The 26,489-nt window shown below is 37.8% G+C and overlaps 1 protein-coding gene across 3 annotated transcripts in view; it reads right to left on the reverse strand.

The window, feature by feature from the left end:
- Nucleotides 1-26,489, reverse strand: part of CHM (CHM Rab escort protein) — a 206,492-nt gene that overhangs the window by 61,353 nt on the left and 118,650 nt on the right. For all 3 annotated transcript variants that reach the window (XM_035028821.1, XM_035028822.1, XM_035028823.1), the window contains exons 9-11: nucleotides 22,300-22,377; nucleotides 4,450-4,554; nucleotides 3,596-3,659 (exon numbers count right to left, since the gene is read on the reverse strand). In XM_035028821.1, coding sequence (XP_034884712.1) covers nucleotides 3,596-3,659; nucleotides 4,450-4,554; nucleotides 22,300-22,377 — 247 coding nt within the window. The remainder of the gene's footprint in view (nucleotides 1-3,595; nucleotides 3,660-4,449; nucleotides 4,555-22,299; nucleotides 22,378-26,489) is intronic.

Raw genomic sequence — 26,489 nt, forward strand, 5'->3', positions numbered from 1 at the left:
AGGCAGAACAAAAAGTTAGAAGGCAGAAATAATGAGGTCCAAAACCAGAGCAGTGAAAATAAGGACTGAGAGGAAAAGCAGATTGTAGCAACTTCTAGAAAGTACAATGAGAGGACCTGGAGGCTCAGGAGATACCAGAGATGGGAGGAAGTTGTTAGTTGGAAGGATGTCAATGCTTTTCATTAAGGTAGGGAGCACTGGATGAGTAGTTTTGAGAGGGAAGATGGTGAGTTCAGCTTGGAGTATGTTCAGTTTGAGGGGACTTTGAGATAGATGTCCAGCAGGAAGTTTGGCCAACATTCCTGGGAGATACAGAAATGGCTGTCACCAACATTTACGCAGAGTTAGAACCATGAGAGTATATGGAGTCAAGCAGCAAGTGTGCACAGAGCAAGAGATAATGTGGGCTGAAACAAGAACGGGAGGAGCCCCAACATTTAAGAGGAGGACAAAGCCCACAAAAGCAGCAGAGAGGGAATATTCAGAGAGTTATGAGGAGAACCAGGAAAGCAGTGTCATGGAAGTCAAAAAAGGGAATAATCAACATTGCTAAATGTACCAAAAAAGACAAAAACCAAAAAAATGTCCTGTGGTCCTGACCATTATAAAGTTATTAATAAACTTAGCAAGAAAAATTGTGGTAGAAATGTGGAGATAGAAGCTGGGTCTAGAAATGAATGAGAGGTAAGGAGCTGGAGGCAGCAAGTATAGATACTGTCTTTTTTTTTTAAAGATTTTATTTATTTATTTGACAGAGATAGAGAGCACAAGCAGGCAGAGAGGCAGGCAGAGGGAGAGGGAGAAGCAAGCTCCCCACTGAGCAAGGAGCCCGATGCGGGGCTCGATCCCAGGACCCTGGGATCGTGACCTGAGCTGAAGGCAGCCGTTTAACCGAATGAGCCACCCAGGTGCCCCAGCAAGTATAGATACTGTCTTAAAAATGCTGACAAGAACAGGTGAGAGATTGGATACAATTAGAGATAGGGGCAAAGTCAAAGGAGAATTTTTTTTGTTTCTTGTTTTTGTCTTTTTAATTTTTAGTTTTGGAACAGAAAATGCTAGTACATGTGTATAGGTTTGAGGGGAAGGTGCCAATAGCAGGGAAAGCCTGAAGACACAGGAGAGAGAGCATACAGGGTGGTGTGCGTGTGTGTGTGTGTGTGTGTGTGTACGTACGTACGTACACGCGTGAGAGCCAACAGCATTTGTGAAAGGGGCTGCTGGCCTTGGACAAGGAGGGGAGCCCCCTCATTAGTCTCTGTACTTGTGCATTAGTTGTGGGTGCTGGGGTAGGGGCTCCAGGGTCACTGTGCTTAGTAGGTGGCCTTGCTTTTCTTAGTGAAGCAGGCGGTGAGGTGAAAGAGCTAAAAGAGAGAAGGGTGGGTAAAATAGTAAAGATTTGGATGAGGCAATGAGGGGAAAGGGAGAGGGAGCTATCTGAGGCCAGTGGAAAAACTAACTGGTAGTAGGCAGAGGGTCCAGATGAATGAGGTTGGCAACCCCAACTCTGTGGCTGTGCCAGTCTGTCTGGTTGTGTGGTTTTCTCAAGTATCCCTCTGTAATCCAGATGTAGATTATAGCCTCATCCAGGGACAGGATTTTCCTCTGTGGGTGCAGTAGAACATGGCTACATGGGAATTGAAGGTATTGGGGGAAGGGCAGTTCAGAAGATTAACCATGGGGTCTAGGACATGGAAAAGGAAGAGGGCAGAAGGAAGCTGGTAAACTGGGGGGAAAAAGAGGGGACAAGGAATTGTAGGTCTCCTAACAGGTCAACGAGCAGACTGGGTGAGGGTAAGAGAATGGAAGAGCTGAAAGGATAGGGGCAGATTAATGCCACTGTATACCCATAACCTCCAGACTCAACTGGGCCATCGATGCTGTGCAGCCATCTGACCGTGAGATAGGTCACTCTCCAACTCCTCACAGTTATTACTGTATATCCTTCTTTGAGCTTTGACCTATTAAGCACTCTTATACCCTCATTCTCAGGAGATGACCTCACTTTGTAATTTAAAGAGTAAATGGAGGGGCTCCAGGGTGGCTCAGTCAGTTAAGTGCCTGCCTTTGGCTCGGGTCCTGATCCCAGGGTCTTGGGACGGAGCCCTGAGTCGGGCTTCCTGCTCAGCAGGTAGTCTGCTTCTCCCTCTCCCTCTGCCCCTCCCCTGCTCGTGCTCTCTCTCTTGCTCACTCTCAAATAAATAAATAAAATCTTAAAAAAAAAAGAAAAAGTAAATGGATCCTATCAGATGGGAACTCCCAGACCTACAACAGTCCTGCATTCACCCTCTTATTTCAAGATGCCTCACATCCCATCTAAGGGCAATGCTTTTTACCTGTTCTCTGAATCCCATCCTCCCCAGCCTTTACCTGGACCTTGCTGCATTGTCTTCCTTTTCTCCTGGGTATCTTCAACCTTTCCTTCCCTCTCTACTAGCTCCAGCATCAGCTGAAATATACACAAATCTTTTAAAGAAAAGAAAAGCCTTCTTCACTTCCACATCTCTCTTCCTCTTTCCTACTCTTCACAGCTCAGCTTCTACAGAATTGTCTATTTTCTCTCTTCATTTAATGCCTCCCTGTCATTCTTCAACACACTCACAAAGCTTATAGTTTACTGGAAGATACAGACAAGTTAACTGGTAATTATAGGACAGTGTGATGAGCACTACAATAGCTGCTGTACCAGTCCTTGCTCACGCTTGTCATGCTTAACTTAAATAGCTACTATTTATCTGTCTATATCTATATCTTCCAGACTGCAAACTATAAGGGCAGAGATGCTATCATGGTTAGCACTGTCTTCAGATCTCAGCACACTGGATGGCATGTAAAAGACACTCATTGTTTACTGAATAATCATTCAGTATTTATTAATTAAAGTATTTATGCTCATATGCATAGCAAACATTTGTTTTATATATCAGAAGCTTCTAACTTAAGGAATGTTTGGAACCTATTTTTAGCAGTAGCATATAGAAAAGGTCTGAGAGTCATACTAAGTAAGCTGATTTTATCAGTCACTGTGTAATCAGAAGAAGGGGCATACTTCTTGGAATTTAAGAGTTCAGACTGAGGAAAAACCATAGGCATAAAGACATTCCTACAGAATTGGCAGTGAGGAGAAGGAAGAGGGTACTGAAAGGAACAATGGTGATGAGGAAACATTAGAACCAGAAGTGTGTGCGGTACTCATTCACACCAGGCCTAATGGTAAGCTTACCACCACTGTTCTAGGGTTGGTTACCATAAAGCCTTTTCCTCCAAGAGTTTTAAATGTATTCTCTGGGGATTCTCTTTTTCTCCCCATAACAATATATTTTCAATTTCATAGAATAACTGTCAAAAACTAGGATTTAGTCCAATTTCCACAGAATAAAAATATTATATAAGATGTAATTATTTATCCTGCTGGAAGGAAATCTTTAAGAAACCAATATTATTACAGAATTGACATTATGTATTTTTTAAAAAATGCACTAAATACATTAGCACATATGGCTTAATACATTTTATTTCACCAATATTAATTTATACATAATACCATGTAGATTAGGTTAGCAACATTTATTAAAAAGTACAGGACTAAAATTACCTGTTGATCTGAATCCATTTTTAGTACAGATCTGTCTGTAATCAGGACTGACCTGGAAATCTGCCTGTAACGCACAAAACAGTTAATCAGTGATTCAGATTCCACAAATAAGTTTCATTTATAGTTATATAACTACCATATTTCAAAGATTTAAGTCATGATAAAAGTGTTGCTTCCTCAAGCCAAGTCAAACTAATCTTTTCTTGGCTCATCGAAGGGAGAATATTGTGGGGGCATCTGGGTGGCTCAGTTGGTTAAGAGTCTGCCTTCAGGGCGCCTGGGTGGCTCAGTTGGTTGGGCGGCTGCCTTCGGCTCAGGTCATGATCCTGGAGTGCCGGGATCGAGTCCCACATCGGGCTCCCTGCTCGGCAGGGAGTCTGCTTCTCCCTCTGACCCTCCCCCCTCTCATGTGCTCTCTCTCTCCTCTCATCCTCTCTCTCAAATAAATAAATAAAATCTTTAAAAAAAAAAAAAAAAAAGAGTCTGCCTTCAGCTCAGGTCATGATCTTGCATGGGGCTCCCTACTCAGCGGGGGAGTCTGTTTCTCCCTCCCCCTCTGCCCCCACCCCACTCATGCTCTCTCTCTCTCTCAAATAAATAAAATCTTAATAAAAAAAAAAGGGAAAGGAGGACATGTGACCTGCAGACCAACCCCCAGCTGATACAAAGGAGTCAAAATTAGACTGGACTCCCCTACAACCAGACTCAGTGGATATGCTGGATATATCTTTGGTTTGGTACACATTTGTATCTAACTTGAAGAACACAGTCATACAGAAGTGTCAATATAATCACACAGATAAATTTTCCAATGTTTCACCTTCCCTTAGACAGTGGGTGGAGGGGTGCCTTACCGGTATTGTACATGTGAGCATGTGTTCTCAGAAAAGTAACTGTCCTCCACAAGGAAATGCTTAGAGATTATTCTCTGACCAAACTGATCTATGATTGCTTTACATCTACAAAGAAGATAAACATAGCAAAAAAGCTCTCATTAATGATTACATAATTGAAAAATAAACTTCATCAGCTACAATTTTGAATCTGAAACCAATTTCTTAGAAGACAATTTAAAACAGTATACAATTTCACATTTTGACATAAAACTGACACTAAATTACAGAATATATATTCTTGTTGCTTCTTTGAAATCTTTAAACTATAAACATAGAATAGAATTTAAGTATTTATTTTGAATACCATTAATAAGAATAATGTTAGTGTAAGTATTATAGTATAAGCATAAGCTTTCTAATGTTTAGGAATATAGAAGCTTTTCTTTTGTTTAGAAAAGGCTTTTTTCCCCTTAATAGATCTAAGAAAAGGAGAGAAAAGTTGATTAAATATCTTGTTATATCATTCACAGTCTAAAAGTCACTAAAGCCTTTTTATTTTTGTTAAGTGTTGCTTTCTCTTTTGTTCAAGAATAGCTATCTGGTCACACGTGATAACGCTTTAAACAAACAAAAAAAGAGGTATAAAGCTTCTTTTAGTATGTTTCTACTTTACTTCAAAGGATGATCAAAAAAGATTTCTTTCAAGTGCTATTTCTAAATAAGGAAAACACTTATGCATGGACATTATCAGGTCTCTGTCACGTGATATGTGTTGGGACAATGAATCATATAGAACCCTCCACTGACCTTCTTTCAATGTGTCTAGATAAAAGGATGAAAATTAGAATCCATCTCCTTGCAGTGCCACAAGTTATAAATGTACTTTATAGGGCTCATTATCCAAACTAATGGACTAAGGGCAACATCCTTGAAATGGACTTAACAGTACTGACAAAGCCAGTATGTAATATCTCAGGAATGATATGCAAATGGCTGCATGGCTTTTTATTATGAAAATATCACAATTTACTTTTGTCACAGCTACTCCTTTTGGGATCAGAATTATTTTATTAGAAATACATTTGTATGTTACTCCTCATAAAATGCAAGTAAATAATTTCAAACTTATACCATATTTTAAATATACTGATATAAATTAAAATATGCTATATCACTCTAAAAATAAGCCAATTAAGAGATATTTACCAGGCATAAAACAAAATGATGAACACCCAAGACTGACAGTAAGAGAAATTTAATGTGTATTTCCTAAAGGCAGATTATGATATGTTCATTCTTGAATAAATGACATGCCACTGTTGTCAGGACAGACTGTGATACTTCATAATGTTAGATATACATAATACATATTTTAACCAATTAGCCACATATTAATACATGCTATATTACATTATTATTTATGTGATTTTTTTCCCATCTCACCTCCAATTCCTTTCTCTTCCCCAGTTGTTTCTATGCATATGTCCTCACATTTCATTAAACTAGAGCTTTTGCCTTATAAAATACTTAACTGAACAGATATAAGGTATTTATACCTAGATATAGTATTTTCCAAAATAATTATTTAAAAACTGAAAAGATAAGTTACTTACTCAGTATCCTGTTTTAATACATTCACATACAATTTAAAACACAAGGTACTTTAGGCAATGGAGAAGAGAAATCTGCTGATCCATCATTAAACACTGTTCCCTATTTGTCCTGGAAGCACTGACAAGCCTTTTTCTTACCTTTAAGTCAGAAACTATAGAAGTCAAGAGGGAATAATCTGGGCAGAAAAAAAGAGGGTGTTATAACCTATATCTTGATAGGGATTTGGGTTATTCAGATTTGTCATTTATCAAAACTCAGCTACTGAACACTTAAGATTTGGGCACTTCACTGTATGTAAATTTTACTTCAAAAGGAAAGGCTATAAATAAATATTAAACTCTTAATGACAGGCATGCCAAGGTATTTAGGGGAAATTGTATTGATATCTGGAATTTCCTTAGTGAAATTCTTAAGAAAGGTGAACAGATGGATAGAGGAATAAATATTTGGGTAGAAACATGATTAAGCAAGTAATATATTAAGATGTTAATTATAGAATCTGGGTTGTGGATATACAAATATTCATCCTGGAATTCTTTCAACATTGGTGTAGATTTGAAAATTTTCATCATAAAATGTTGGAATAAAATTGGTGGGGGGGGGGGTGTTAGTATAAATCCTGGACTCTTAGTCTAAGTCTTCGCAAAGGACTCCCATTTAAATAAACCACACCATTAAATCTGGCCCTCAAGCTACTGGAGATCTTGTTTTGTAGGCTTCCAAACACTAACAGGGCTGCTTTGGTGGTAGCTACACCCTTGGTGACAGGTAGAAACTGGTTTCAGAAGTTATGGCATTAGAAAGAACTACTAGTACCACTCAAAAGGGAGGTAAGGGTGTAGGAGGATTAGGGAGTATATAGGTCAATATACCAATAAATGTGCCTACTTATGCTGAAGCTTTCTAGATGAAACAGTGATTCTCAGAAGAGGAGGAGGAGGAGAAGGAGGAGGAAGAGGGAGCAAATCAGAATCACACCTGGGGGACTTTTTCAAATTATAAGTACCCCTGGAGATTCTGATAAACTCCCAAATCCCGGGGAAAAATCACTGTCGAGCATGCCACTGTTACTGTTGTAGTTTTAGGCTGTGCTAGGTAGAGAAAAGTCAAGAGCTATTGCTACAAAAAAAAAAAAAAAAAAAAAAAAAAAAAAAAAAAGGTGATTTCTGCAGAAATTGATGTGATGGTCACATATGCCCAATCTGGTAGATGATGGTAACAACTCACCTGATAGTCTTACTCTGAAGTACTAAGGCTCTAGGCCTGAGCAAGGCTGTTCAAACCAAAGCATGTTTAATAAGGAATAAGGTTTGTTTTCCCCCAAGATACTTGACTTACTATCATATATTAGGCCTAATTAGGAGAAAAATGAAGAAAGGAATATTAATTTGGGACCGAGACTTAGACTTTGTATTATAAAGATTAATATAAAAAATTAGGTGACACTTAAGTAATGGAAAATAGCACAATGAAACAGTACTGCCAGAGACATTAAAACACCCTTCCACATAAACCTGAGGAAGCCATTAAAGATTAACAGTATTCTGGATTTAGTTGAGGGCCTTGCTGAGCTTCATAAATAGTAAACTGAGGAGGAACATGATAGGAGTTCTCAATTACAGAGACACAAGGACCAGGCTGATCGTAAGAATCACTGAGTCCAGACAGAACATTTCTAGAGGTGAGTTTTCCAAATCAAAAATCACAACAGTTATTCAATTCTTGGTTCAATGATATGAGGACATATACAGCAAAATGATAAGGAAGAAAATGCTCAGCAAGATGAAAACTCTTTATCTGGAATTTGGCCCAGAAGAGAAATATAACATTATAACAAGTATCCAATGTCTATGATTTTCAGAATATCCCAACTAACTGTATGATAAGAAATGCAGCAATCACATGAAATAATAATACATAATTAAGAAAAGTTGAAGATCCCCAATCATTAAAGGAAACAAAATAATTCTCTCTATTCACTATGCCCTTCCATGCTTTCTAAAACACATTAGTTCAAATGTCACCTCTTCAATAAAACGATTCCAAATGCTTATCATTCATTTTTCTTGGGTAAAAATCCACTCCAATAGTTTCAAATACAGTAACAGATAGATAACTCCAAATCTATGATTCTGTGTTCTGACCAATCCCAAGCTCTGTATCCATATTTTTAACTGTGTCTTATCTATTTCTTTTTGTGTTTCTCAATGTGTTTCTGGATAGACTCCAAACCCTTTTTAAACCTAGCATACCCCTGGGGCACCTGGGTGGCTCAGATGGTTAAGTGTCTGCCTTTGGCTCAGGTCATGATCTCCGGGTCCTGGGATCAAGCCCCACATCTGGCTTCTGGCTCAGCGGGTAGTCTGCTTCTCCCTCTCCCTCTGCCTCTCCGCCTGCTCATGCTCTCTCTATCTCTCTGTCTCAAATGAATAAATAAAATCTTTTTATAAAATAAATAAACCTAGCATACCCCAAACTGAGTTCATCATGACTCCTTACCTGTTTCCCCCCTTGGAATACCTATCTCATGTAATGACATGACCAGCAGTCAGGTTCCCTAGCTTAGAAACTTTCTTCCCATATCTAATCTGCTACTCAATTTTGATTCTACCTTATAAAGATTTCTTGAAACTAGCTTCTTTTCTTCATCTCTACTATACTGCCTTAGACTTGTGTTTAGTCTAATAAGATAATGGACTGCTAGCAAGTCAGTAGCTCATTTGTTTGATGTAAATGACAGCATAACAATCATGTGCCAAGCACTGTTCTAAGATATAAGAATAAAAATATCTTATCCGTAAGGAGCTCCCAATATAATGAAGATGCAGACACAGGCAATTGTAAGATAATACCCAAGTCCAGGGATAAGAAATGAGGACAGGACATCATGAGAGTACTAAGGGAAGATATCTAACTAAACTTAGGGGGTAAAGGTGGAGTATCAGGGAATGCTCCTCAGAGAAAGTGGTAACATTAGCTGCTTTTAAAGGATGAAAACTAGTTAGGCAAGCAAATAAGAACATTTCAGGTAGAAGGGCAGCATTTGCAGGGGTACAGAGGCAAATGAGAAAAGTACAGGGATCCATAGACAGTTTAGTGTTAAATGACAATAAAATGGAAGCAGGGAGGGAAGAGAGATGAGCTTAGAAAGGCAGGCAGAGGCCAGATCCCAGAGCCTCACATGTCATGTAAAAGGGTCTTACACTTTATTCAGAAGTGATATAAAGCCACTGAAGCTTTTTACACAGGGAGGGACAGAGCTAGATCTGCATAATGAAAAGATCTCAATGTGTAATTATCTCATTAATTTATTTTTCTTTAATGTTCCCCAGGAGACTCTAAGCTCCATGCAAACAAAGACCATGATTGTCTTGTTCTTGGCTATATTCCTAGCACATGAGACACAGAAAACAACTAATACTTGTTGCATGGATGGCTAATCGATGGATAGGCAATGGAAATATTCCATGCATGTGAACAGTGTGGAGACAAAACCAAAGATTCAAAATCTCTGATTTAGGAGGTAAAAGAATCTCTTATCATCAAAGTGTTTCTTCCAAATCACTGCCAGAATTGATAAACTAGCAAATCTAATCGTGTTATATACCCACTTAAAACCACCACTGATAACAGTCCAAAGTCCTTAGCTTCGCCACAGAAGGATCTTCAGGATATATCTCCTCCATGGGATTCCAAAGTATCCAATTACATTAACAATTGCAACTAGCTAACATGTACTGAGCTCTTACTATGTGTAACAAATGGTTCTACCTGCTTTATTTTTTAATAATCATAATAACCAAATAAGGTAGTTACTTTATACAGAAACTGGAGCACAGGGAGGTTAAACAACTTTTAAAGTCCATTCAGTTAGTAAGTGGGGAAGCCGGGATATAGATCCAGGTCTATCTGACTTTACAGACTGCTCTGTTTATTGCTCTCTTTGTACACGAAGGCAAGGTACATGTTTTATTCATCCCGTTATTCCCATAGCAACTAGCATGGAGGTTGGAGGTTGCTGGAGGTTAAATGTATAGAATATTATCACTACCATTTTGCAAATGAGACATGCTAAAATCAGAAATTCAGCAATTTTCCTACAATGACTAATGGTAGTAAGATCAGTCACCCCACATGCTCTAACATACTATTCATTACTAACTTCCAAGTATCTGGAAAAGGTATAGTTATTCCTGACATCAGAAAAAAAAATCTCTCTAAGAAATACTCACAGCAGGAATTCTAGCAAGTGAGACAGCTGAAGTACAAAAGAACAAAAGAACAGCAGCTGAAGTAATCAGATTCAGACTACTGGTTACAGACATATCTAGTCCAAGGTCATCCATACCCTACCCCAGTATCAAATACTATACTGCTAAATGGACAGATCTGCTTTATAGGAGTTTTACACAGTCAACACAGCTGCAAAGAAAAAGAAAGCTGCTCAACAAGAGCATTCAGTGTTTCTAGAAACAGTCAACAGAGGTGTCCAGTATTAGAATTTAGTGACAGGGTATAGAAAAGAATTGTTGATATCTGTCCTCTGAAAATTGAAAAGCAGAGCCAATGGATAATATAGCAAAGAGAGCACAGTCAATGTGGCTCTCAGGAAAAGCAAACTAAACAAAAATGAAAAATAAGACCTATCTGAAAGTAAGTATGGTTAATATTCTATATTTCTTCTTTCAAAGTTTGTACAATACATTGATGTGTAATCACCACACTGAATTCAATGCTATGATCGTTTATGCTTCTACAGCTTTACTCAATGGATAGTGAAAAGAAATCACCAGAAGATTATCATCAGATTTTTAAGATTCATTCATTCATTTAACACACAGCTACCGAGTATAATGGGTGATATGAACCTGCTTTGCTTCTGGACATATAGTCATGAGATCCTGACTTTTCTTACATGGAATTTACAATCATACAAGGGGACCTGGCTCACGGGGCCAGCAGAGGGTTCTGATCTAGCCTGTGGAATCAGGAAATAAACTTAGACCTTAGAACTCAAGCATGAATAGTTCTTCGCTACACCAAAAGGAATGCCAAGTGTTCCACACAGAAAAACAGGAAAAGAGAGCAATCTAAGACCATAAGGAGACAAATGCAAATCATTGCTGATTTATTTATTAATATTCTAATTACACTTAAACAATTTAAAGTTTAAGTCAACTTGGGTTCCTTAAAAAGAAATGTATGTTGGATATGTCTAAATATTAAGTTCAAGATTTTTTTCCCTCAAAAAATTATCCCTCACTTTATAGTCAAGTCCTGACAAATTAACTCCTATTGATGTGGGAAACAAAGGCAAAAGAAATGTAACTTAAATTAAAATCTCCTTACAGCTTGCAGCCCACTGATAGGTACCTGAAACATTCAGAGCGTGATCTTCCTCAACGAACTCATGGCTGCCTTAGTGTCTTCATGTTTCAAAGTAACCTTATCTTGGCAGCAGCTGGCCCCTCAAGGTCCTGATAGCCTTGCTTCCGGATTCCTTGGAGACTTGTGCTATCCCTAGCCCCACTAATTAAAAAATATACAGTCACTCCTCACAATTCCAGTATAGCTCTTTCTGCCCACAGGTCCTGTCTCATAAATAGGGAAAGGGTTAAGGTATTATAGGTAGGAGAGATAGGAGGCCCCTGACTCCCCTGACTAGGCTCTAAAACTATTCCCGGCAGGTGGAGACGCTGAGAAGAAGCTGAACAAGAGATAAGGGAACAAACCAAGATGGCACAAGAATCTCAAGGAAACAAGCTTCCCAGTCAGTTCTCAATAAAAGACTGCCACTAAAAGCCCTCAGTGGCAATCCATGCAGGCCCCCTCACACTCTAGAAGAGTTTTCTTTCCTTTCTGCTCTCACCTTCACTTAATAAACTTTCACTTCACTTCAACCGTTTGCGTCCACGAGATTCATTCTTCAACTCCATGAGACAAGAACCCTGTAATCCTGCAACACTATTACTGGTAGCTCTCTTAAGTATTTGATTTTGAACATGAAAGCAGTGTTTGGGAAAGATAAATTAGCCCGAGTCAACTTTAATCAATGCTAGCTTTAGATATTTATAGAGACTGTTTGACTTCACAAAATGGGATTCTTATTAAAAAGGCAAAAAATTATTATAAATTTGGTAATTATTAGTGAAGGGATGAATTTAAAATTTTTAAGTACTGGTGGTCTCTTAAAACTTTTAAAGATCACTTAAGCAACACACTATCGTGAGACTACTGGAGATATCATGAATACTATGAATGCAGGTCAAATTTAAAAACTGTTCTATTCTTAAGGAAGTAAATAATTGTGGCTTGGAATAAATGTTCAAGTAAGAGAATCACAAGCAGAATCCAAAATGGCTGTATCTTAAACAACCAAGATGGACAATAAAAAAAATATTCATTGGAAAATGGGAGGTCTAATAAAATAATATGATGGTCTAAGTAGACATTTTGCTCTTTCATTTATACGCACAGAAGTTTTTTTTTATTTCTCACTGGGACTGAAGATTACCTAGTATGTAAGAATGGTCTATTTTTAAGCTTATAAATCATGTTGGGATAATTTATTTATAAATGTTAAGGAAAAACTAAGTACTTTCTAAGTACTTTTATTAACACAGTCAAAGCACGTTATATATGGGAGTAAACTCAATGATTACTGGAGAGTTCATCTAACTCATCTTACAGATAAAGGAACTGGCCCAGAGAAAAGTGACTTGCTCACTGTCATTCACAGCAGTGATGGAGTTCCAGGTTTTCTCTCATTCAAGGGCTACCTGACCATGATTGCCTTAGGAGTTATTGGGCAATAATTGTTATGTTTGAGGTCTTTCCATGAAGACATAAAACAAAATGTTAAGTAAGTAGCAGTATGTCTGCTATTTAAAATTCAGGAGAGGAGCTTGTTTGTGACTTAGGAGAAGGAACCTAGGCTTCTCTCTTCCCTCGAACATAACTAGATAACTATCAAATCATTCTGAATGCGCAAGAAATTGACCTGAGGACTGAAAGAATAAACTCCACAACTACAGGGAGAGAAGAGGCCACATCCAGGAAGGTAGGAATTCCAGAGACGTGGTTTGGGGGAGAAATGGATCACAGGTGCTGTGGAAGGGAGGAAGCCCTGGTTGCACAGAAAGGTAAGAGAAAGAAAGGAGCACAGAGAGAAACTCCCAAGGAGAACACTTCCCCAAAGCCACTGGCTGGGAAAATGAGAGGGGTTGATTTTTGTGAGGTTTTGCAACCAACTGGGCTCAAAGACTGCAGTTTTAGAGGACTTCTGGATTGGCTGTGATAGAGCCCTAAGGGCACTGCCCTACTCCTGGAGAGATGACAGGTAAACAACCTGAGGGCAGACAGCTCATCTGAGGATCACCTAAGGCCCCAGGGGAGACTGTTCTCTCTTCTTGGAGCACCTATGTGAGAGGCGGCATTCACAGAGACACCTCTCCTCCTCTCCCGGCGGGGGGGGGGGGGGGATGGGGGGGTGAACCAGCAGTAGTCACCATTTCCCTCCACCACCCCCCACCATAGGCAGAGACACCTCCTAAGGGCTTCTTGCCCCCAACTGGCTTAGTTTAGCCTACTTGCTCCAAATCCCATTCCTCTGTGCTCTGTGCAACTGCCCTTCTCAGTCAAACGTGCAGGCCTCCCAACACTGTGAGACCCTCCTCCAAAAGACCAGAACAGGCTCCCACCACAGCACTTCCCTAAAGTTTGGACTTTTAAGTGTCTACATGCTTAATGTCCACAATAGCCAAAATACGGAAAGAACCCAGATGTCCACTGACAGATGAATGGATAGAGAACAGGTGGAATATACAGTGGAATATTACTCAGCCATCAAAAAGAATGAAATCTTGCCATTTGCAATGATGTGGATGGACCTAGAGGGTACTACGCTAAGTGAAATCAGTCAGAGAAAGACAAATATATGATTTCACTCATATGTGGAATTTAAGAAACAAAACAGATGAACATAGAGGAAGGGAAGGAAGAATAAAATAAGATGAAATCAGAGAGGGAGACAAACCATAAGAGACTCTTAACTATAGGAAACAAACGGAGGGTTGCTGAAGGGAACGTGGGTTGGGGGGATGGGGTAACTGGGTGATGAGCATTAAGGAGGGCACGTGAGGTAATGAAAACTGGGTGTTATATGCAACTGATGAATCACTAAACTCTACCTCCGAAATTAATAATATACTATATGTTAATTAATTGATTTTATAAATAATAAAATAAAAGTCTGCGGGGGCACCTGGGTGGCTCAGTCGTTAAGCGGCTGCCTTTGGCTCAGGTCATGGTCCCAGGGTCCTGGGATCGAGCCCTGCATCAGGCTCCCTGCTCAGCAGGAAGCCTGCTTCTCCCTCTCCCACTCCCCCTGCTTGTGTCCCTCTCTCGCTGTGTCTCTCTCTGTCAAATAAATAAATAAAAATCTTAAAAAAATAAAAAAATAAAAGTCTGCATGTTTGGCTGGGATAGAGCCCAAAGTGCAGTGCACTGCTACAGGCAAGCAAGCAACCCAGAGACAGTATGAAAACAGTGATCTGAAAAATGCTTGGGACACATACTCTTCTGAAAGTGGTTCTCTGAGAGCAATAAGCACTGAGATCCCTCTCTGGGGATAAAGGAGCTAGCTGGCACCATTTCCCTCCTCAGCCACTCACCATAAACAAGCTTCAGTCAACAGCACAGTGCCAACACTGTCAGACTAACCTGTTTATACCAAGTCCCACCCCCTTGAACTCTGCCTGTACCACTTTCTCAGGCAAGTGTCCCTAAGTACCAACACAGCAGGCCCCTTCCCCAGAAGACCAACAGAAAACCTTGAAAACACCACATTTCCCAGAGTTCTGCAAGGCTTCAGTTCTAGAGAAAGTAGCATCAGGTCTCATTTAACAAGCAGACCAGAGCACTACCCTAGTTAAAACTTGCCACACTCTGCCCAAGGACCAAACAATCCCCACTGCAGGCAAGGAGATCCTCTGCAGAAAAGCCAAAACACAGCAGCAGAGTGAAACCCAGCACACACCAGAGATACTCCCTGAAGCACCAGGTCCTGGACACTATATGACCTCTTCTTCATAAAGCCATTACTCTCAGGAGCAGGACACATAATGGGCTTTTCTAACACAAAGAAGAAGACAGAGACTTAGACAAAAGGCCAAGATGGAGGAATTCATCCCAAACGAAACAAGAAGAGGTCACAGCCAGAGATCTATTTGAAACACATAAAGTAATATGCCTGCATGGAGAATTTAAAGGAATAATCATAAGGATACTGACTGGGCTCAAGAAAAGAATGGAGACTTCAGGGAGGCCCTTACGACAGAGATAAAAGACAATCACTTAGAATGAAAAATGCAATAACTGAGATTGTAAACAGACAGGATATTATGACCACAAGCATGGAAGAAGCACAGGAACAAAAAAGTGATAATGGAAGACAGAATAATGGAAAATAATGAAACTGAACAAAAGAGAGAAAAAAGAATTATGTATCATGGGAATAGACTTAGGGAACTCAGTGGCTCCATTAAACATAATGCATTTGTAGCATAGGAGTCCCAGAAGAGAAGAGTGAGCAAAGGGGACAGAAGGTTTATTTGAGGAAATAATAGCTGAAAACCTGCCCAATCTGGGTAAGGAAACAGACATCCAGATCCAGGAGACAGCGAGCACTCCCATCAAAATCAACAAAAGCAGGCCAACACCAAGATATATTATAGGTAAATTTGCAAAATATGGTGATAAAGAAAAAATCCTAAAAGCAGTAAGACAAAAGAAATCCCTAACAAACAAAGGAAGACCCATAAGGCTAGCTGTAGATCTCTCCACAGAAAAGTGACAAGCTAGAAGAGAGGGACATGATAAATTAAAACTGCGGAATGGGAAAAATCTGCAGCCAAGAATACTCTATCCGGCAAGGCTATCATTCAGAATAGGAGAGATAAAGAGTTTCCCAAACAAAAACTAAAGGAGTTCATGACCACTAAACCAGCCCTGCAAAAATAGTAAAGGGAACTCTCTGAGTGGGAAGGAAAGACCAAAAATGAAAAGACTATACAGGAACAGAGAAAATCCCCAGAAACAATAACAAAACAAATAATAAAATGGCACTAAATTCATATCTACCAATAATTACTCTGAATGTAAATGGACTAAATGATCCAAAGGGTGTCAGGATGGATTACCTAAGACGCATCTATATGCTACCTATAAGAGACTCATTTTATACCTAAAGACACCTGCAGATTGAAAGTGAGGGGATGGAGAAACATTTCTCATGCAAATGGAAAAAGAAAGCCAGAGTAGCAATACTTCTATCAGACAAATGAGACTTTAATCCAAAGATTTTAATAAGAGATGAAAAAGGGCACTATATCATAATAAAGGGCAATATCCAACAAGAAGATCTAACAACTGTAAATATTTACACCCCCAACTTGGGAGCACTCAAATATATAAAACAACTAATAACAAACATAAAGGAACTCACTGATAATAATACAATAATAGTAGGGGACTTTAACACCCCACTTACAGCAATGGATAGATTATCTAAGCAGAAAATTAAGAAGGCAACAGTGGCTCTGAATGACACACTGGACCAGATGGACTTAATAGATATATTCAGAACATTTCATCCTAAAGCAGGGGAATACACATTCTTTTCGAGTGCACACGGGACAGTCTCCAGAACAGATCACATACCAGGTAACATACCATGCATAATTATGATAACAACACTATGAAACTTGAAGTCAACCATAAGAAAAAATTTGGAAAGACCACATATTCATGGAGGCTAAAGGGTACTAAAGAATGAATCGGTCAAACAGGAAATTAAAGAAGAAGTTTAAAAAAATACATGGAAACAAATGAAAATGAAAACATAATGGTCCAAACCTTTGGGATGCAGCAAAAGCAGTCACAAGAGGGAAATATACAGCAATACAGACCTACCTCAAGAAGCAAGAAAAATCTCAAATAACCTAACCTTACACTTAAGAGAGCTAGATAAAGAACAACAAATGAAGCCTCAAGTCATCAGAAGAAGAGAAATACTAAAGATTAGAGCAGAAATAAATGATACAGAAACTAAAAAAACCCAATAGAACAGATAAATGAAACCAGGAGCTGGTTCTTTGAAAAAATTTTAAAAATTGATAAACCCCAGACTTATCAAAGAGAAAAGAGAAAGCACCCTAATAAATAAAATCACAAATGAGAGAGGAAAAATAGCAACTGACACCAGAGAAATATAAACAATTATAAGAGAATATTATGAAAAACTATACGCCCACAAATTGGACAACCTGGAAGAAACAGATAAATTCCTAGAAACATATAAACTACCAAAACTGAAGAGAGAAAAATAGAAAACTTGAACAGTGCAATAACCAGCAAAGAAACTGAGTCAGGGCCAAAAAATCAAAAATCTCCCAATAAGCAAAAGTCCAGGGCCAGATGGCTTTCCAGTGGAATTCTACCAAACACTTAAAAAATAGTTAATATCTATTCTTCTCAAACCACTCCAAGAACTAGAAATGGAAGGAAAACTTCCAAATTCATTCTATGAGGCCAGCACTACACTGATTCCAATACCAGACTAAGACTCCACTAATTAAGAAAACTATAGGCCAATATCCCTCATGAACATAGATAAAAAAAAATTCTCAACAAAATACTAGCAAATTGAATCCAACAGTACATTAAAAGAATCATTCACTACGATCAAGTGGAATTTATTCCTGTGCTCCAAGGGCAGTTCAATATTTGCTAATCAATCAACATGATACACCATATTAATAAAAGAAAGGGTAAGAATCCTTTCAATAGATGCAGAAAAAGCATTTGACAAAGTACAACATGATAAAAACCCTCAACAAAATAGGATAGAGGGAACATACTTCAACATAATAAAGGCCATATACAAAAAACCCACAGCTAATATCTTCCTCAATGGGGAAAAACAGAGCTTTTCTTCTATGGTCAGGGACAAGACAGGGATGTTCACTCTCACCACTGCTACTCAACATAGTACTGGAAGTCCTAGTTTTGGCAGAGAGCAAAAAGAAATAAAAGCCATCCAAATCAGCAAGGAGGAAGTCAAACTTTCACTATTTGCAGATGACATGATACTATATATACAGAAAACCCAAAAGATTCCACCAAAAAATTGCTAGAAATGGTACACGAATTTAGTAAAGTCATAGGATAGAAAATCAACAAAAAGAAATCTGTTGCACTTCTACACACCAATAATGAAGCAGCAGAAAGAGAAATCAAGGAATCGATCCCATTTACAATATCACCAAAAACCATAAGATATCTAGGAATAAACATAAAGAGGTAAAAGCTCTGTACTCTGAAAACTATGCAACATATATGAAAGCAACTGAAGATGACACAAAGAAATGGAAAAACATTCCACGCTCATGGATTGGAAGAACAAATATTGTTAAAATACCTATATTATCCAAAGCAACCTACACATTTAATGCAATCCCTATCAAAATACCAACAGCATTTTTCAGAGTTACAACAAAGAATCCTCAAATTTGTATGGAACCACAAAAGACCTCAAATAGCCAAAGCAATCTTGAAAAAGAAAAGCAAGCTGGAGCATTACAACTGCAGTATTCAAGTTATATTACAAAGCTGTAGTGATCAAGACAATATGGAAATGGCACAAAAACAGACACATAAATCAATAGAACATAATAGAAAACCCAGAAATGAACCCACAGCTATGTGGTCAAGTAATCTTCAACAAAGCAGGCAAGAATATCCAATGGAAAAAAGACAGTATCGTTAACAAATGGTACTGGGGAAACTGGATAGCAGTATGCAAAAGAATGAAGCTGGACCACTTTCTTACAACATACAGAAAAATAAATTCAAAATGGATTAAAGACCTAACTGTGAGACAGGAAACCATTAAAATCCTAGAGGAGAACAGAGGCAGTAACCTCCTTGACACTGGCTGTAGATATGTCTCCTGAAGCAAGGGAAACAAAAGCAAAAATAAACTACTGAGACTTCCTCAAAATAAAAACCTTCTGCATGGCAAAGGAGACAATCAATAAAACTAAAAGGCAACCTTCGGAGTGGGAGAAGATATTTGCAAATGACTTATCTGAGGAAGGATTAGTATTCAAAATATTTAAAGAACTTATCAAACTCAACACCCCCCAAAACAAATAATCCTGTTAAAAAATGGGCAGAAGACACAAACAGACATTTTTTCCAAAGAAGACACACAGATGGCCAAGAGACATAAAAAGATACCCAACATCACTCATCACCAGGGAAATACAAATCAAAACTACAATGAGATATTACCTCACACGTCAGAATGACTAAAATTAACAATACAGGAAACAAGAGCTGTTGGTGAGGATGTAGAGAAAGGGGAACCCTCTTACACTGTTGGTGGGAATGCAAACTGGTGCAGCCACCCTGCAAAACAGTATGAAGGCTCCTCACCAAGTTAAAAATAGAACTACCCTAAGACACAGCAATTACACTACTATGTATTTACCCAAAGGAAAGAAAAATACTGATTCAAAGGGCTACATGCACCCGATGTTTATAGCAGCATTATCAACAATAGCCAATTTATGGAAAGAGCCCAAATGTCCACCAATTGATGAATGGATAAAGATGTGGTATATATATATACACAATGGAATATTAACCATCAAAAAGAATGAAATCTTGCCATTGGCAATGACATGGATGGAGCTAGAGACTATTACGATAAGCGAAATAAGTCAGTCAGATAAAGACAAACACCATATGATTTCATTCATATGTGGAATTTAGGAAACAAGACAAATGAACATAGGCGGGAATAAAAGAGAGACAAACCAAGAAACAGACCAACTATAGAAAACTGATGGTTATTAGAGGGGAGGTGGGATGGGTTAAACAGGTGATGGCTATAAGGAGGGCACTTGTGATGAGCATCGGGTACTGTATGTGATGAATCACTAAATTCTACACCTAAAATTAATACTGCACTTTATGTTAACTAGATGGAATTTAAATAAAAACTTGGGGGAAAAAACCACATTTATAGCTTAAAGAAAATAACAAAAAACAAAAAAAAAATAAATAAGATTCATATTTGGGAGGGCGCCTGGGTGGCTCAGTTGGTTAAGCGACTGCCTTCGGCTCAGGTCATGATCCTGGAGTCCCAGGATCGAGTCCCGCATCAGGCTCCCTGCTTAGCGGGGGGTCTGCTTCTCCCTCTGACCCTCCCCCCTCTCATGCTCTCTCTATCTCAGTCTCTCTCTCAAATAAATAAATAAAATTAAAAAAAAAAGATTCATATTTGACTCCAATAGATCTGGAAGAATCATTTTCATAAGGGCCTAGAATGGATTAAGATCTAAAGCTCCCACTCTATCCTAGAATACTGGCTAGATCCTGAACTTTACATTACAGATCAGTGTTTCTTAGTGTCATCTATGGAGCACCTACATTAGATTCATTTGGGGTGTTCCTCAAAACTGCAAGTTTCCTGACTCCATTCTAACCACATTATCCAATTTCACTCTCTGAGGGTGAGGCACAGAAATTTCCCTTAAAACAAAAACAAGAACAGAACAAGTTTACCTGGTGATTCTTAGGCACATTAAAATTTGAAAACTACCAATGTTTGGTCTTTAGACCCTTGGCCCCCAGCTATTTGTTGCAAGGAAGAATTCCTCTCTTCAGAGTTTATAATAAAAACTACATCAAAGTTAAGGTAAATGTAACCTTTAGTTGAACAAATGTTATTACAGTACTTAATGTAGCCATTTTCCAAAAAAAGAAACATGAGCCATGTAAATTCTTCTTGTCACTAAGAGTAACAAGTAGAACTGGATTTGGGCCCAAAAAAGGTCAAAGGATGTAAGTAAATAAACACCAAATAAAAATAAACAATTCACTATCTGGCTTTCCATCATGGGAACACATTCGTGCTTCAAAATGACTATATAAGGAAAAATGACTCTAAGAGGCTTAAAAACAACAATTCCTTCATGAACCTCCACAGAGTTATTCATGACCCAGTATATGAATATCCTGGGCCTTCAAAGATTTTTCACTATACATTATCATTTTTCATTTATGTGGTACCTTTGCATCAAGGTGCTAAAAGTACTTTACATACAAGCCTTTAAACTGTGTGTTTATATTATCTTATACTAGAGAATTACTTTCTAAGTCAAATTCACTGCCTAAATATTACATGTTCTAGACTTGAATTTTTCTCCACCATATCTCAAAATACCAGCTTTTCGTGTTATAATTAGTCTATAAGAAATTATGCCGCTTAGACTATACAAAATTACTGTAAAATAAAACAGCTTAAATTTTCTATTTTTAAGCTTCCAGTTCACGATATTAAAGTATTTTATGGTCTGAACAATACCATTTCTTTATATACCCCTAAAAATAGTCATATTAGAGATATAGGTTAGATGCTTAACAACACGTAACTAGAAAGAAAAATACATAGTAATTTAAACAGCTCCTAAAACTTAATCCAGTTTTAATTTAAACACAGAAATCAAAGACTACTACTTAGTGTAATTCAGACAAGGGTGTATCTTAGTAACTAAATAATAAATCCTAGAAAAATATAATTGAAACATAAAAACATAGACATAAATAGATAGTGCTTGGCATTTTCTAAAAGCAGGTACATTCTTATTTCAAACCTAAACCAGTCTGCAGGCCTAGTATGATTGTATAAGAATTTATCCTCAGATAACAGGGTAGCATAGTTTATGACAACAATCTACCTAAAAAGTCATTAAAATGTTTTTTCTCTTGGGAGTGACATGTATTATCATCAGAGATTAATCTCATGAGTCTTTAGGTGAGCTCCATTTTTAAAAATGCAATAACAGAGGGCTTTGTTGTCATCTGATAAAAATCAATTAGAGGAGGTAAGGCCACAAGGAAAACTAACATCACTCACTACCCACCCCCGGCAGCTGAAATGATTTGTCTTCCAAGCTTGGATGATCAGGAGCTATAGTTATATTGCAGGGAAATTAATTTAGTTTCTATATTCTGAACTCACTTTCTTTGTTCTGGAGGATCTAAATACAAATTACTTTTAATCAAGGTTGATATGATATTAATACCAAGGAGGATCTTTGAAGAATCATTTTTTTTTAAATTGACTTTAGCATCTTTCACCTGTGCTTGGGGTGCAACTATAGGAACGTAACATATCATCCTTACTTTCTGGATTCTTTGTCCACAACAAGGCACTGTACTGAATGGCGAAGACAATAGATTCCACCAAACACTGCACACATCCTAGGAAGAGAATAGAAAGCGTGAATTAGGATTCTTGAGTTGAAAATTAAGGTAGCATTATTTTCTTTGAAATATCTTCCATTTAATAAGTGATCTTACAGAAAAAGAATTTTGATAACTTATTATTTTCTCTGTCATGGTATTAAGAATCCCTCAGAAGTAAGATTAGTAATATTTTGATGCAGCAAGAGGTACCAGTACTAATAATACAATGTGCAAGCCTAGAATTATGATCAAGCCAAAAGTATCCCTAAAGCTCAGCTATTCCCCCAAACCACCTACTAACTACAAATAGCCTCAAGAGGTAATGTCTGAGACCCCCAACAGAAATGACCCCAGAGGGGCACCTGGGTGGCTTAGCTGGTTAAGCATCTGACTCTTGATTTTGGCTCACATCATGATCTCATGGTTGGGAACTGAACGGAGTCAGGCTCTGTGCTCAGCAGGGAGTATGCCTGAGATTCTCTCTCCTCTCCCTCTGCCCCTCCCCCACTCATGTAAGTTTGCTCTGTGTGTCTCTCTCTCTGTAAAATTAAAAAAAAAAAAAAAAAGTGGCCACAGAGAAGTCTTAAGGAGGAAACAAGCAGGGAAGACTCTGGGAGACCCCTGGATATTTTGCTTACCTTAAAAGTAAGCAAAAACTACACTGGGAACTGAAAACTAGAACAGTAAGCACATGAGTTAATGCTGCAGAAGTTCTAAGGAGTTTGCCTATCTCATGAAACTAAGGGCTTGGGTTTTAATGCTTACGTAGAGACAGGAGAGTCCTTAAGATCCAAGTAAGGCAGGGAGTAGAAAATGAGATATTCTCTCATAATGTCTGGATCCTTAAAGGACTACACTTCAGTGAAAACCCACTTAACCACAAAAGGGAGAAAAGAAAAATGGTTTTATCCAAAGCCCTGGGTGGAGAAGATTATACCTCTGTATTTATAACCAGTGGTCTGTCCTCACACAGGTCGGGGGTTTGAAATTATACTACATGATCCAAGAAGCGCTTAACCAATAAAACACCATGAAAGAAAAGTGGCTCTGGGTCAGTAGTACCTCTGGAGACTTGGTGGAAGCAATTGCTAAAACTTTCTGGAGCGACATGAAGCCACATGAAAGAGCCACAGACAGAATCCCCTTAAGATATGTTTATAATCTAAAATTATACATGAAGAAACATACCTTAGCCTGAGTGAGGATTAACAGACACAACAAATGGGGTTGGGTAGCTGAAGTAAGGACAGTCTTACGGGGACTGCATCCTCTAACTGCACAGTTGGCTTAACCTCTCACATTGTATAATGGAATACTATAAGCAATTTAAATGAATGAACTACATTCCCATCTATCAACATGGATAAATGGCAAAAACATAAAAATTGAGTGGTAATAGCAAATTGGGGAAGAATATATTCAGAGTGATGTCATTTATAAAAAGTTTCAAAACTTCATATGCAAATATGTAGTACAAGTGCAGAAACATTTAAAGGAATTATAAACACCAAATTCAGGATAGTAGTTATCTCTGGGAAGAGAGGGAGTAAAAGTTACAATGGAAGTTTCAATTGTTCAGTTTCTTAAAAAAATATATTGAGAACAAATATGGCAAAATGTTAAGATTTGACAAAACTGTGAATGGCTACATGGTGACCTTTATATTATTCTATGTACTTCCTGGAGCATTCTTGGAATATTTCATAACCAGATTATAATGAAAAATATAAATAGTAGAGATAAGTGACATTCACCAAGTATGGCATAATACTATTATCTTTCTAAGTTTAATTCATTTTACTGAACATGACCAAGCTAGTTAGGATAGGTGAGGTTAGGTAGTAATTCATTCTGGTATAGGACGGCATAGATCAGGGTTTTTTTTCCATTGAGAAATTTAGAATATAAGAAATGGCACATTAGAGCATGCAAGCAAAATTTCACGTGCTTAAAAACCCTTAGATTGCAAGTTTTACCCAGGGCACCTGCTACAAGATATTCTCCCTTCTTGCTAATCTTGTTCACCAGTCACATACCAAGTTACAGAATGATATTTATTAATTGTCTGGTATACCTGGTACTATTTGAGACACTGCACTCGACAGATCCCACAGAGGATTAGAAAAAAATCATCTATTAGACTGTTTAGATACATTTCCCAGGTGGTATTCTAACCCCTGTTGTTGGTAGGGGAATACCAATTTAGGGAAATTGATGTGACTGAGATAATCAGTCCAACCTTCACCATCAATTTCCTGTTGATACTGAAAGAGGCCACATTCACATGAAATATTACTGGCCCACCAAAAATAGGCTAAATTAGGTTAAGTCCCAAAATGGACAATCAAGTTAAAAATGTGAATCACACAATCAGCATTCTCATCTGCCTGGGGATCTGTTACCTGAGTAGCAGCATCAGTGTTTCCAACTTCCTTGTAAGCAGCTATAGATGAGCGATAACCAACTGACTGACCTACAGAGTTTTTCATTTCAGTCATACTGGTCCATGTTTTTACACACACACATACACACACACACACCCCAACCCCCCCCACTCAGGAAAAAAAAATTTTAAATATCTTCCCACATTCCAAGAAAAGCAAGGGGATCAAGTTCAGAATCAGAAGCTGTATAAAGTTAAAAAAATCATAAAATATCATGCCATAGACTATTATGGTATTAACAAAAGCCTGAGAAATCCACTTAACTAAAATTAAATGTATTTTTTTTACAAAGACCTCCTTTCATTATATATTACACTATTTATGAAATACATTGCTACTTTAGTATATATTAAGTATCCCTTTGTTTGAAAATTAATTTCTATTAAGTTTTAGGGTAAATGAGGCCTCTGAAAAATGTATTTAAATATAAGATGCAATAGAGGCATCTTTAACTGTTTATTTTAGTAAGCCATCAACAAATTACCTGGTTTTCAACACGATTTAACAGTAGTGGACATATACTACATAGAAGGAACACAAGAATGTAAAGAATGTTTAGGATTGGTTTGTGTGGATGTTATTTTTTTTTTAATGTTTTATTTATTTATTTGACAGAGAGAGACACGGCGAGGGAGGGAACACAAGCAGGGGGAGTGGGAGAGGGAGAAGCAGGCTCCCCGCTGAGCAGGAAGCCCGATGTGGGGCTCGATCCCAGGACCCTGGGACCATGACCCGAGCCGAAGGCAGATGCCCAACGACTGAGCCACCCAGGCACCCTGGATGTTATTTTTTTTAACTTCAATGTTTTAGTATCATGAAATACAAATACAAAACATTGTACGAGTCTATGTTGTACTACATGGAGATGGAATAATATATTTGTTTTTATCAGAATCTGTGTCACCCAATGCTAGCCACTGTACCAAAGGCTTTCCACAGGAATTTTTCTACTCTATGAGGTTTTATCATGAATAAAAAAGCTCACAAATCTTTTCAACCACTGCAGATTTATATTTATCTTAATATTCTTGTTCAGCTGCTTTGGAGAACTGCTAAGAAATACAAAATTGCCTTAGCCAAGAGTTTTGAGTGGTTAAAGAATTTTGTTATTTCATGTTGGCCAAGATCTCCCTTATGTTGGCATTGCAAAGACACTGTGCACTTCTATGGGGTAAGAAAAAGGGATCTCGATAGCCCTCTTACTGTTTAGGGACGCAAATTACCATTTCTTGAAAAGCACAGAATATTATAATCGTTATTGGCTAAACAGTAATTAATGAAAATCCATTTATATAAATATGACAAACAACAGCAACAGAGAGCCATAAAGCTTCAAATGTACTAAAGAAAAGTTTGGAAATATTTCAACTGTTTTTCCTACCTCTACATTGGTTTAACCAAATCAAGTGAAAGTAACATCAGCCAATAAAGAAAAGTGTCCAGAATTCAGCTTCCATAGCATACCTCAGCCATTTTAGCTAAGACTTTTTTTATGAAAAACCAAAAAAGATGAAAGTAGACTTACTTTGTTGGAAATAAAAAAAAATGAAAATACTGCTAATTTCATAAAATATTTGAAACTAATTTTGTTTTTATAATAAAGTGTTTATCTTTTTTTTTTTTAAGTTTTAATTGTTGTTCCTGCTGTTAAAAAAAAAAAAATCAAAGTCATGTCAACATTTA

The sequence above is a fragment of the Mirounga leonina genome, unplaced genomic scaffold, assembly GCF_011800145.1.
Source record: "Mirounga leonina isolate KUSES-001 unplaced genomic scaffold, KU_Mleo_1.0 Mir_204, whole genome shotgun sequence".
NCBI classification, from domain to species: domain Eukaryota; kingdom Metazoa; phylum Chordata; class Mammalia; order Carnivora; family Phocidae; genus Mirounga; species Mirounga leonina.